General features: G+C 32.7%; 1 protein-coding gene across 1 annotated transcript in view; it reads left to right on the top strand.

The window, feature by feature from the left end:
• Positions 1 to 12,962, top strand: part of LOC133328500 (probable multidrug resistance-associated protein lethal(2)03659) — a 35,193-nt gene that overhangs the window by 12,516 nt on the left and 9,715 nt on the right. Inside the window, exon 2 of the mRNA XM_061537065.1 lies at positions 8,591 to 8,676. Within this exon, the coding sequence (XP_061393049.1) occupies positions 8,591 to 8,676 (86 nt within the window). The remainder of the gene's footprint in view (positions 1 to 8,590; positions 8,677 to 12,962) is intronic.

Consider the following 12,962-nt stretch of genomic DNA (forward strand, 5'->3'; position numbering starts at 1 on the left):
TCGGATGTATTGATGATACACACGTACATATCATGGACCCAAAAGAAGATGTTCGCCACTTTCTGCCATTCATTTGGAATGCCATAGCAGTTAAGGTCTTCTGAAATGGCCTTCCACACATCATCGATAGTGGCTTTGGTTTGACCAAAAGTCCGCACGCCGCGTGCTATATTTGGGTGAGCTTTCATCCGGGCAATAAGGACCTCAAATTGTTCTTTTGTAGTAATTTTAACAATTATTCCAACCAGATTTCAGTTCTTATTGCTAAACACGACTAAACAGCAACCAGAAATAAATGATTGCCGAAAAATTCTATTTGAAGCAACTGAAGTTCACAACAGTTGCCATCCATATTTCAAATTTGGCCCATTAGTTTCAATAAACCGATTTTTCGATGAACCGGTATTCGCTTATCCGAATTCGACTGCACCTACATTGAAAATCTGCTAGTTATTCTATCCTCCAACAATACAAATTGTCTAATTAAAGCCACATCAGTTAAAAATAGCCTCTTCAAATTAAATTGGTAGTGACCTTACTATTTTACCTTCCAATAACAAAATACGGTCACTTTGTATGAAAGATGCGGCGAAAAACTTTAATATTCCAAAAATGGGCAATATATTATGTGAGGGTTATATCAAAACGAAGGCCGACGTATTTCGTTTTTTATTTAGATCAAACGTACGAATTCAGATCAAACGTTCAATTTCGAAGATGGGAAATATCGGTCCATCCTTTCTGGTACCTCCCCCACAAAATGGTGAAAATTGTGCAAAAAATTAATTTAGTATTATTATCCGAACGGACTAACCGATTTGTACCAAAACCTTTATAATATATTATATTTACCAAGCCTAGATCTAGTCTAAAGATGTGACCACTCATTCCGGTACCACCCAATATTTGTAAAATCAACGTCCGATTTTAACCAAACATTACCAAGTCCGAATACTAATTGGTCCACTCCTTCTGGTACCTTCCCTTCCCTACCTTATAGACCCTTTATATTTAATAAACTTGTAATTTAATTTTGATAAAAACATATACCTTACTTACTTAGCTGGCTTGAGACATAATGGACCAAATCCGTTTCAGACCATTTGGAGTCGATTTACAAATGTCCGTCTGTCTGTCTAACTCTCGAAGAGATCAATCGATTTCGTCCAAACTTTGCACATCGTAATATATTTCTTCCAAACTTAGTTTAAGTTCGAAGATGAGGAATGTGGGACGGCTCCTTCTTGTGCTAAATTGTGCTAAAAATTAATTTTATAATATCATGCGAACGACTATCCGATATGAACCAAGCCTTGTACAACCTATATCTATACTAAGCCTAGATCAAATTTGTATATAAGTCAGCCTTCCAGAACTCTTTATACCTCAAAATACCGAAAATGGGATGATACCGAAGTTTTGGATGTAGCGTTATATGAGGGATTCCCTAAAAAGTAAACCACGTATCATGCTTATTAGATGACACCCTATGAGAACCCTTAAAATCCAATTAGAACCAATTCAATTAAAAACGTGTCGAAAACTTCCGACTATTCGATATTAATGGGTGGTTACCATTATATGGAGTCTACCCGGAAATATGAGTCAATGATGATAATTTTTCGTAGGGGCATTTTCTACTCAAAAACAATCCAAAATATTAATATGCTCCAAAATTTATTGAAAAATGTGCTCAAGCTCCCCAACATGTCGCTCTTTGGGGTGTAGTTATATAGAAGGGCTCACCTAAAACGTGGACAAACGTTGATTATTATTTGTAGGAAGAGTTAGTACCATACCAGAACCCAAAATAATAAATTACAACTAATTAGGTAAAAAATGTGCTCAAAATACCTAATATTGCGGGGTATCGTTATATGGGAGCTACCCCGAAACACATGTCAATATTGATAATTTTTAGTAGGCAGATCTATTAGCCAAAGTGAATCTAAAATACCAAATCACAGCTGATTCGGTTGAAAGACGTGTCTAAAACCCGCAAAATACCGAATAATGGGGGAGAGTTCCTTTATAAGGTAATTTTCGGTAGGAAGGTTTAATATCCAATGAGAACCAAATGTAGAAAATTATAACCAATTTTGTTAAAAAACGTGTAAAAAATCACCATTATATAGAGTATTTAGGGTATCGTTATATGGGGGCTATGCCAAAATGTGGACCGATTTACCATTTCCAATACCAACCATCTTAGTAGTAATAGCAATGACACTGCAAGATTTCGTGATATTATTATATTTAAGACGACATATAATATTATTCCGATCAAGTGGATCTGCAGCGAATATTTCTATGTGTTGCAAACGGATTGACAAATTTAATATAAACTCCGCCTTATTTACAAATCGAAAATTGTCCTTAGTAAGCTTAACATAATTCAACATTCGTAGATTGGAAATTTGACCACTTGCCAGCATGAAAACACTTTTCAATATAAACAATGTTGGAAACACGTGCTTGTCAGACGTGTTTCATTCGAACACTTTATAATGTTCAGTTAATTTCCATTGCAAAGCGACACGATCGAGATCATCATCAACAGCAGCATCATCATAATCTTGTTGCAGCCAATTCATTTGAATCTGCAGCTTGGCATCGTTTCACGAATAAAAATGCATTTGTTTATGAAATAAGGAGTTGGTTTTCAATTTCAAAACAGAGAACAACCAGTGGACACATTTAGCATTAATAAATTATAAAGATATTTTGATATTTTATTTTATTTAGAAAATGAAAATTCTAAGAATTTGTCAAACTAATCCAAGCACCCCAAATGGACTACATTAAATAATTAGTTTTTGTTGTTAGTTTACATTTTTTATGAAATTAATTTGCTTGTGGACACCATTTAAATTTTTGTTGATAAAAAAAACTTGTTTCACATACGAGTATACATACATTAATTAAATAAAGTTACTGTTGGTTGGTTTTAATTGCGAAATATAAACATTTTTTGTTAAATCCATTTATTTATTTCTTTATTTGCCAAGTGCTGGCTGTTTATTGACATTTTCCCCGAATAAAATCTGTATGCATCTGTGTGTGACATACGCGCATACGAGCATATAGTAAATTGGGTTACGTTGAAAGAGTTGTTATATCAAAATTTACAACAATTTCCGTGAAAAAAAATCTACAATGTTTGTTATTTTTAAAACCCTTTACCATAAAATGGAATGTATTGAAAATGTATCATTTCATTTGCAACACCTCGTATTATTCGACAGATACCCCATATATTCTTGATTAGAGCGAATTCGGTTGAATGAGGGGCTTCATGGAAACTTGGGTCAATATTTATAATTTTTTGCACCACATTGCTACTATTCCTAGAATGTTTGATTTTGAAAATTGAAATGGGCCGAATTTAGGGCATAGCCTCCATATATCAATACTGTTTTATTTTTAGTATTTTTAAGATTTAAGCCGCATTTTTCAAACAAAGAAGCTGTCATTTAGCATTCCGAGTTTTTGAAGGGTGAAATCATCTTTGCAGAAAAGGTTGCAAAATAAAGGTCCCATATCTTTTAGATATTTTCACAGGTCGTTCGGTTGGGGAATTCGGCTAAGAATTCGTATGTCTATAAATAAGTTTTAGCAGAATTCCCCAACCGAGTGACATGGATTCAGGATTTTTGGAGGGTGAAAAACATTTTTGCAGAAAATTGCAAGTATAGATCCATGTTTTGGCTATTTTAGCTACTTTTATGGTCCTAGCCGCACTTTCAAGCCAAATGGATAACATTTGGCATTTTGAGTTCTTGAAAATACCCTTGCAGAAAATTTGTAATATAAGTCTTTGTAGTGGTATAGCTTCCATACAAAGGAACCTCTTTATTTTATGTACTCTGATGGTCCTATATGCATTTTCTAAACCAGGTTGTGGAAATTTATAATTTTGAGGGTTTTCTAGGTGAACATTTAAACATATAGGTCCATGGTTTTGGTATGGACCTCATATAATGCAGCAGATCAATTTTAGAAACATAGTCGCATTTTTCAACCGTTCCGGGTTCTTACAGGATGAAAACCAACTTTGTAGAACATTTTAAATGTAGTTCCATGTTGCGTATAAAGTCCCCGCAGAATTTTAGGTATTTTGATGGCCCAATGCGGCTATATACAATTTGATGCGGCAAAAATGTGTCTCATCGAAATATTAGCTTTAGACCCCATGTTTCTTTGGACCAATTCCGTTTTAGACGATTTGAAGTCGATTTACAAATGTCCCTCTCTCTCTCTCGGGCCGGATGGTGCGCACTAAAACTCTCAAAGAGAGTACCGATATCATCCAAACTTTACAAATCGTAGTATTTATTCCAAACTTAGTCAAGTTCGAAGATGGGAAATATAGGTCCACTCCTTGTAGTAACTCCCCCACAAAATGGTCAAAATTGTGCAAAAAATTAATTTTAATTTGCTACCACAATAAATCGACTATATCTTCAAGAGTTGTTGAGATTTTCACTTGAAATTTTGTAGGGACATTCTTGAATTAGTATAGATTCGAATTAAATCAAAAAATGTTGACACCGAGACCATAAAGGTGAACTCACTCCCCTTGGATATACTGTCTTCTCGGGTCTATGTCTTTCAGGAGTAAATATATACGTCATGGTATACAAATTTTGCCATTTTTCACACAAAATTCAGGGTCCATTTGACCCGCTAAATATTGAAAACAGGCATGCTTATTCTTTGGACCGATCCCCTTCTCCATGTAAATATTCGCGATGTTTGGGCCATAATTGCGGCCATGGAGCGACCAGAAAATCAGACAAAAATAAAGTTCTTGGTCCATTTCATCCCCTAAATATTGACCGATATTTACCAAAAACAATAGTGGTCTTAACTATAAAACTTGTGACAGATGAAAGCGTCACCCAGAGAAAAATGGAAACACAAAATAAACGACTGCACAAAATTCAAGATGTCTTTGTTTCTAGGCAACAATCGATGGCAGCCACATCACCTAGGACAGGCTACCTCAGATCAATCATCTACTTACTGAAATAAAAACAAACTGAAATAAAAACAACCATAACGAAACTTACACAAAGACTACTCGAATAATACGGCGGTGCTTTGCTCCTTTTTTACATTTTTTTGTTTTTTTTATGTCATAGCAGATCTATATGAATAATTTGCCTCAAATTTAGGCTCCTAGGAGGGATTCTGAATGATCACAAATTCTAAATATTTTGTTGTAATCTAAGTCAGCGAGACGTCTGTAAAAATACAACAAAATTGGTTCATTGTTAATACAACAGTTGACTCATGTAGAGCAACAGATGGACAATGGAAATTTCATTCGACATTTTTTTTCATTCTTTCACTCCCACACCCGCGATCTGCTCCCCAGTGAACTGCATAGCTGGCTATTGTTTCATTTGTTTAGATTAAATTCAAATGGCAATATTTTTTTCCTTTGCGCTTTCAATTTGCGGTTGTAATGAATCCAATCGCCAGCCAGCAACACATATCAATTAAATGCAACAACAACACCAAGTCTGATTAAGTAAATAAATTTGTTCGGCTACAACGTCAATATACAAGTATGTACATACGTATGTAGCTGAATGTTTACATTGCAATTACAATAACAATTCACTTCACTTCAGATCACTTCTAAGTGGCGTTGCAGTGTCTGGTCCTTACAAAATGTCTAGTAATAAGTTCTCAAGAAAACAACAACAACAACTACAACAAAGTGCGAAAAAACGTTTATTCGAATTTACACACATGAAAATGTGTTGTTATTATTGTTGTTGTTGTTATTTTCTTTTTATTGAATTTGAAATGCACATTTTATTGAGTAAATAAAATTACACATTTGTTTCGTATCAGCTAATAGATTTTTGTTTCTAACATTTTAGTTGACTTACAAGCTAGCAAAAACAAACTTGTTTGAAATGTTTTCGTAAAAATATATTTGAATTTATTTTCACTATAATTTCAATGATGAGAGATATACTGCAATGAACATGTTAAACCTAAGGGGGTAAGGTTTTCTTTTTATAATATTTTCTACTTTGCAATATTAATTTATGGAGATGGGAAGATATATGGACTAAAGAATTGATTTATTTTTACCAATTTCTGAAAAAATAAATAAATTGCAGACCTTCCGAACAGATAATTACGAAGTGACAGTAGAGTGAATGTTCTAAATAAAGTTTCCCCATATGCATAATGTTTTTATTTTCATAAATCAATACACATATTTCTATTTGACAATTTCAAATTTGTCACCTGAGCCTTACTAATTTTGCAATGAAAATAAATCAAATTTATCAAACGTCACTGCCGAATACTATCAACAAATTATGTCAAATTTAGTTTTTTTTTTCAGTTCGTTTCTTGATAACTGTAGCGTAGAACATTCGTTTAGTGAATGAAAATTAAATTTAATCAAGAGTGGATGGTTAGCTGGATGGGGTTTATCAATTATTTCAAATATTTTTTGTTTTCGATTGACAAGCAACCGCAATTATCTTTAACTCTATAGGGGACACACAACTTTAATATCTCCATTCAACACGGGAATTTTTCCATTTTATTTTGCGTACAGTGTGTACCGAAATTAGAAATTAAAAAAAATCAAAAGAAGAGCATCGATAATAATCGAAGTCAAGGTTGTACTATTAATTATGAAAATAAATATTATCCACATTTAATTATTTATTGACGTTTGACATTAAAATGTCAGTCATTGCAAATCATTGAATTTATAGTTGTTTTACAAGCCAATCAAATTGAACGGGAGATTTAAATTGCTAATAAGATGGAAATCAATAAAAATAAACATGTATATGAAAATATTATTCCGCTAAACACAATATAATTATTGGACAGATATGTATATACCCCAGCCACATGGTTTGCAGAGGTTTACGGAATTACTGTCGAGGTCGAAAATTTTTTTACTAAATTTGTAATTTAAAAAAAAATTAAATAATTATGGGGCAGGTACCATAAATGATGGACCTATATAGCCGATTTTTGCATTAAATCTGCAATATATAGAACTCACCGGATTTACTATTCGCTTTAACAATTTTTAAATTTTCAAGCTCCAAATAACCTTTTCAAATGCTATTCATTTCAATCGCAATTCGAGAATTTCATTGGTAATTCAAAAAAAATCATTTGAAATTTAAAGAATTTCATTTGTGATTCGTATATTTCCATATGAACTTCAAAGAAATTATACAGATTATTTGGACCAAATCCGTTTCAGAAAATTTGGGGTCGATTTACATCCGTCCTTCCCCCTGTCTGCCTGGCCGGCTGGTGCGCACGATAACTCTCGAAGGGAGTAATCGATTTCATTCAAACGTTGCACATCTTGATATTTCTTCCAAGCTTAGTTTTAGTTCGAAGATGGGGAATATAAGTCCACTAACTCCCCCACAAAATGGTCAAAATTGTATAAAATTTAAAAAAAAACTTTCCGATTTAAACCTATCTTTGCACAACCAAGCCTAAATGAAGTCTGAAGATGAGACCTATTGGTCCACTCCTTCTGGTACCTCCCCTACAAATGTTCAAAATTTTCAATATTTTAAACCCAATGTCAGGCGAATGGAATCTCCGATTTGAACCAAACTTTGCACAACCTATTATCTTTACCAAGCCAAGATTAAGTCCGAAAGTGGGGACCGTCATTTTTTTGAAGCGAATTGAATATCCGATTTGATCAACATTAAATCCGAAACCACTTTAATAACTTATATACCTTATATAAAAAATTATACCTTAAATAAAACGAATAATCAAACCTGTGTGTCGGCTATAGCCAGTCCTAGTTTATGAAGCTGGCATCTATCGTTGCCTAGAAACAGTGATTCCTTGAATTGTTGCAGTGGTTTGAGTCCTGCTATTTAGTGTTGCAACTTTCCGTTGCGTACCTCGGCCCTCCTACTGTTCATATTTTATGATTGGTTATTGAATATCAGGGCGTTTCGGATGCATTTATCTGAAGGGGGATGTAAACATGTTTTTACAATTCTTCAAAACCGCTTTCCTCCTCCACTGCGATTCGAACCCGGGACCCATCAGTTCGAAATCTGAATCACCATCTCTGCACTGAATTTTTAACCATTTTGACTTTTTCATACACCTCAAGTGAAAATTTCGACAACCATATCCTTGTCTCAACCCTACACACTAGTAAATACAGAACCAACATCACTACTGACCCTCAAATGCCATTTCATGATCGTCGTTGTGTTATTTACAATTTTATGTACTACGAATTTTGTAAAGGTTTCAGATTCATTCCTTTTTGTTGTCAGGGTATTATAGCATTGTGCAGCCCCAAGAGTTTGTAATGCCGCGAAATATTGGTCCTAAACCCACCTTTAAGTATACCGATCATCATAACTCGACCTCTAGACGGTCAAATTCAGAATATAGAACCACAGAACGTTATATTTTCGTGGAAGTTGTGTAGGGTATCATATGGTCGGCACCGTCCGACTATACTTCTCCGCTCACTGATTTTCTTATATACCTAAATTATGATTTAACCTGAACCAATATAAAAAGAGTTTTCTTACCTTATTTCCAGTTTTGTTATGCCAACATTTTTCAAAGGACGCAAAAAAGTTTTGGATGAAACCGATCTCTACAGAGCATTAAAGGAGCACAAATCAGGTATGTTATAAAACCGTATTCTTTCTCCAGGTGGCACTTTTAAATTTTGATAAACTTATATTTCCCATCACGTCCCAGCCAAATATCATCTGAAGAAAAATTTTACCTCACCAAGATTCCCAGAAATTAACTGTAGACATTATTGATTTTCCAAGGAATCAAACAACAAAAACTAACCAAAAAAACATTCAAAAATTATTGATTGATGAAATATTTGCAATTTAAATTGAATTATTCGTACACACAATTGACGGAACGTGTTTATAACTTTTTTCCTTTTTTTGTTATCAGCAGAACTTTTGTCAATAAAAAAGTAATCAAATTAAATATTCTGGTCACAACATATCAGTCACAATTGACGTATAACTTCTTACAATGGAAAAAAGGTGATGGGTCTTCCACAGAATGTGGAAATGATGAATGAATGCATTAAGTGACATTTAATTTTTTTTTTTTATTTTGATATTTTAAAATATCAGACAATGGCAATTTGTTTCACGTTGTTTATAGCGACATCAATAAAAAAGGGTATGTAATTAAGCAAAGGATATGCTATTTGTTACTCCCAGTTTGTAATTGTTGTTACCAAATATAAAAAATTGATAACAAATGCCAATTACTTTTTTCATAATTTTTCACAATTTGACAATATTCTGCTTTCAAAATTTAAATTTTACTTGCGGCAGTATTCGGCATAAATAAGCTTCGAGTTTACTCATAAATGCCACGTGTCACGACCCTATAAAATAGATCTCTGCCGATGGGTAAATTAAACAATTAATATCTCCTCATAATAGTTAGACATATTTTTAAATATTAGCCAAATGGTTTCTCAGAAATTCTTGTCATAAATGTTTGCCCCATAACACCCTTTTTTATCTAAATACCTTCCGTATTTGTATAGCCGTGATGTGAGTATCTTTAGGATGTAAATTATAGCAACCTATCTCAACACATTACACTACAGTTTGCTCAGCTAGCTATTCGAGTATCTAATCGTTTTCACTTGCCAACCGTTTTTCCCCTCCCTCCTCACCCTCTAACTCTCTCCGATATCATATTATTAACTCAGTAGTTTTTTTTTAAATTACTATACTTATAAAGAAAATCACAATTCACCTTTGATTTTATTGTATGACGTGAAGTGCTTCGTTGAGATAATACCTGAAGTGACTTGTTTCACCCCGACAAAACGTAGGACATACGAACTTGTTTACTTAATTCATAGAAGCTACAACTACTGTAAATCGATAAATATTCTTGACGGAAATTTATTGTGCACAAAGTGAGAGCACTGGGCTTTTATCGTAATTGCTTAGTAATTATGACATACGTTTTTAATTACAATTATTTTGTTTTTATTTCGCACACTTTGGTTGTCTTAAATGTCATTAAACATTGACACTTGGTATAACCACAAAAATTGTATCTTTAATTTGTCACAACAACAAACCACAAACAAATTGTCTTTTTAATTTATCATAACAATCAAATATTTGGTTGTCAGTGTCATGATATGTCAGTTAATTATTACCAGTTATTGATTTGGTTAAAAACTCTATGAAATCGAATAAAAAAATTATCGCAAAATTATTTCAACACTTCATGTCATTGCTGACTTTCTTTTTTTTTTTTGCATAATATATTCTGAAGTGTAAACAAAACTCTTAATTAAAATAGAAAACATAATCGTATCTGCTGTAGAAGAATATCGATACAAAACGATAAAAGTTTTTTATTATTATAGGATTTTCTTTAAATAGAGTTATTAAAATGTGTTTATGGCATGTACGTGTTTATATGGCTTACATTTAATGTAAACAAAAAATGTTGTAATATTTAATTTACATAACATTTTTAGTCTTTATATTTGCTAATATACTATAGTCATAAAATAGAAAAAAAAGAGATCTTTATTAAAACAAAATGCAAATTGATACTTTAACTTGAAATGCTGAACATTCGTTCGTAAATATGAATCTAAGTTTTATTACTCATACCCTGGTGTGTATTTCGTCGTTATTATATACCGCAAAATCGCATTTCATTTAAAACCAAAACTTTGTAATATGACACATTTTTAGACTTTTAACTTGTAGCAGTATGTATAAGTTTAAATGCCTTTTAATTATTTATTACATGCTCTTATATTCCTCCAGCATCTAATGCAGTATTATACGAACGTCATTTGGCGGCAATAAATGCAGCCTCATCTAATATGGCTAATACCGACCGCTGTGTTGTTTTAGGTGATTTCAATATATCTCATGTTAAATGGGTATGTCTACCTGACACAGACGCTTTGATTCCGCTTACTCATTCTTCAATTTCAAATCGATGGATCTCTGACATCGTGGCAAAATTATCTGAAACAAACCCTTTGGCATTTGTTAATGATCCTCAGATATTTAACATATGTAGAAATTCTCCCTTATTTTTTCCTGAAAATAATCATCAACCAACATTGACTATATCAACGGATTACTCTTCTGAAATTACAAATAATCAATCATCGAAAACGTAATTCTTTAATATCTTCTATCGATTGGGAATCCATTTGTCTTTGTATGCTTGGGATCTTGAAGTTGTCGCAGAAAATTTTACCACAATCTTAAATATTTTTTTTTTTGAAATCGTCCCCACAGTTCGTTTTATCAATTCGAATATACCTCCTTGAATCACTCCTGAGTTAATTGCAATGAAAAACTCAAAAAATAGAATTTATCATAAATATAAAAAATCTGGATCTTCTATCGATTACTCAAATGATTCTATATCCAGATCTAGATTTACTCTTCTATGTGGTGATGCATATAACTCCTATTTAGAAAAGGTGAAAATTGGACTCAAATCCAATCCGAAAACCTTTTATGGTTTCGTTAACATAAAACGAACATGATCATCAAAACTGGTATCACTTAAAGTTGATGTATTCGAATTTGTGAATGACCAAGAGATTGCTGATTGCTTTTACGTATTCCACTAAGCCATCAAATTTACACTCACCCTATCATTATTTCATTGGCACTACTAATCCAATCAGTATACCTTATTTTGATACTACCCATGTCCTAAATAATTTACGATGCTTGAAAGCAACTTATAGTCCTGGTCCTGATGGCATACCTAGTAATATCCTAAAATTATGTTTAAATATCTTATCCATTCCATTAACCACTTTATTTAATTATTCAATCAAATTCGGGCATTTTCCCAACCTTTGGAAGAAATCATTGCTAATACCCCTACATAAATCAGGTAGCTTATCTGATGTATCAAACTATAGAGGAATAGCCAAATTAAGTTATATTCCCAAGTTATTTGAGAAGCTTATAACAGAAATAATTTCTCATAAAGTCCTTCCTATTTTGAGCCCTTATCAACATGGTTTCCGCCGTGACCACTCTACTTCAAACAACCTAATACAATTTACACATTTCTATTCCGTCTGGAGCTCCTCAAGGTATTCATCTTGGTGCCGTCCTGTTTTTAATATTTATTAATGATCTGCCATAATTTTCATCTCACATAGATCTGAATGTTTGTCAACACTACTTCAAGATGACTTAGACTCTTTCCCAAATTGGTGTTCCTAATAATATGGAACTAAATTAAAAAAATGTAAACATATGTGCTTTTATAGAAATGCTCCGTTGAATATACAATTTTCTATTAGTGGAAGATTACTAACAACAGTTGACTCATTTATTTACCCTTCTAATGGATTCAAAAATAAATTTCAATAACCATGTAATTACTATGGTTAATAGAGCTAATGGCATCCTATGTTTTATTAAACGTTAGTCTAAAGAACTTTTTGATCCATATGTTACAAAACAACTTTATACAACTCTTGTTAGGCCAATTTTACAATATTGTGCTGTTGCTGGGGATCCTTATTATACTGTGTATATTCATAAATTTGAATCTGTTCAGAAACGATTCTTAATTTTTACTCTTCACGGCTTGCATTGGAATGATAGTTTTGAATTGACATCGTATACTGACAGATTAAAATTGATTAGATTGTCGGTATTAAGGAGTAGAAGATCTATGTTGAATGCATTAATAGTCTATAAAATTCTAATCGGTGATCTATTTTTCTTACATCATCAGTCAGAATAAATGTGTCTATTAGAGCTTCCAAATTTTATCGATGTTTGTGTTGTAATTATCATACTAATTATTCATCAAAGGAAATTCGAACTAAAAGGGTACGAAAAGTACTAAATATGGTACCCTTTGTATTAGGCGAACGGGAAGAGCTAGAATTCTAAAATTTGGCA

The sequence above is a fragment of the Musca vetustissima genome, unplaced genomic scaffold (assembly GCF_032173495.1).
Source record: "Musca vetustissima isolate MV318-11 ecotype Yass unplaced genomic scaffold, APGP_CSIRO_Mvet_v1 utg11016, whole genome shotgun sequence".
Lineage (NCBI taxonomy): Eukaryota > Metazoa > Arthropoda > Insecta > Diptera > Muscidae > Musca > Musca vetustissima.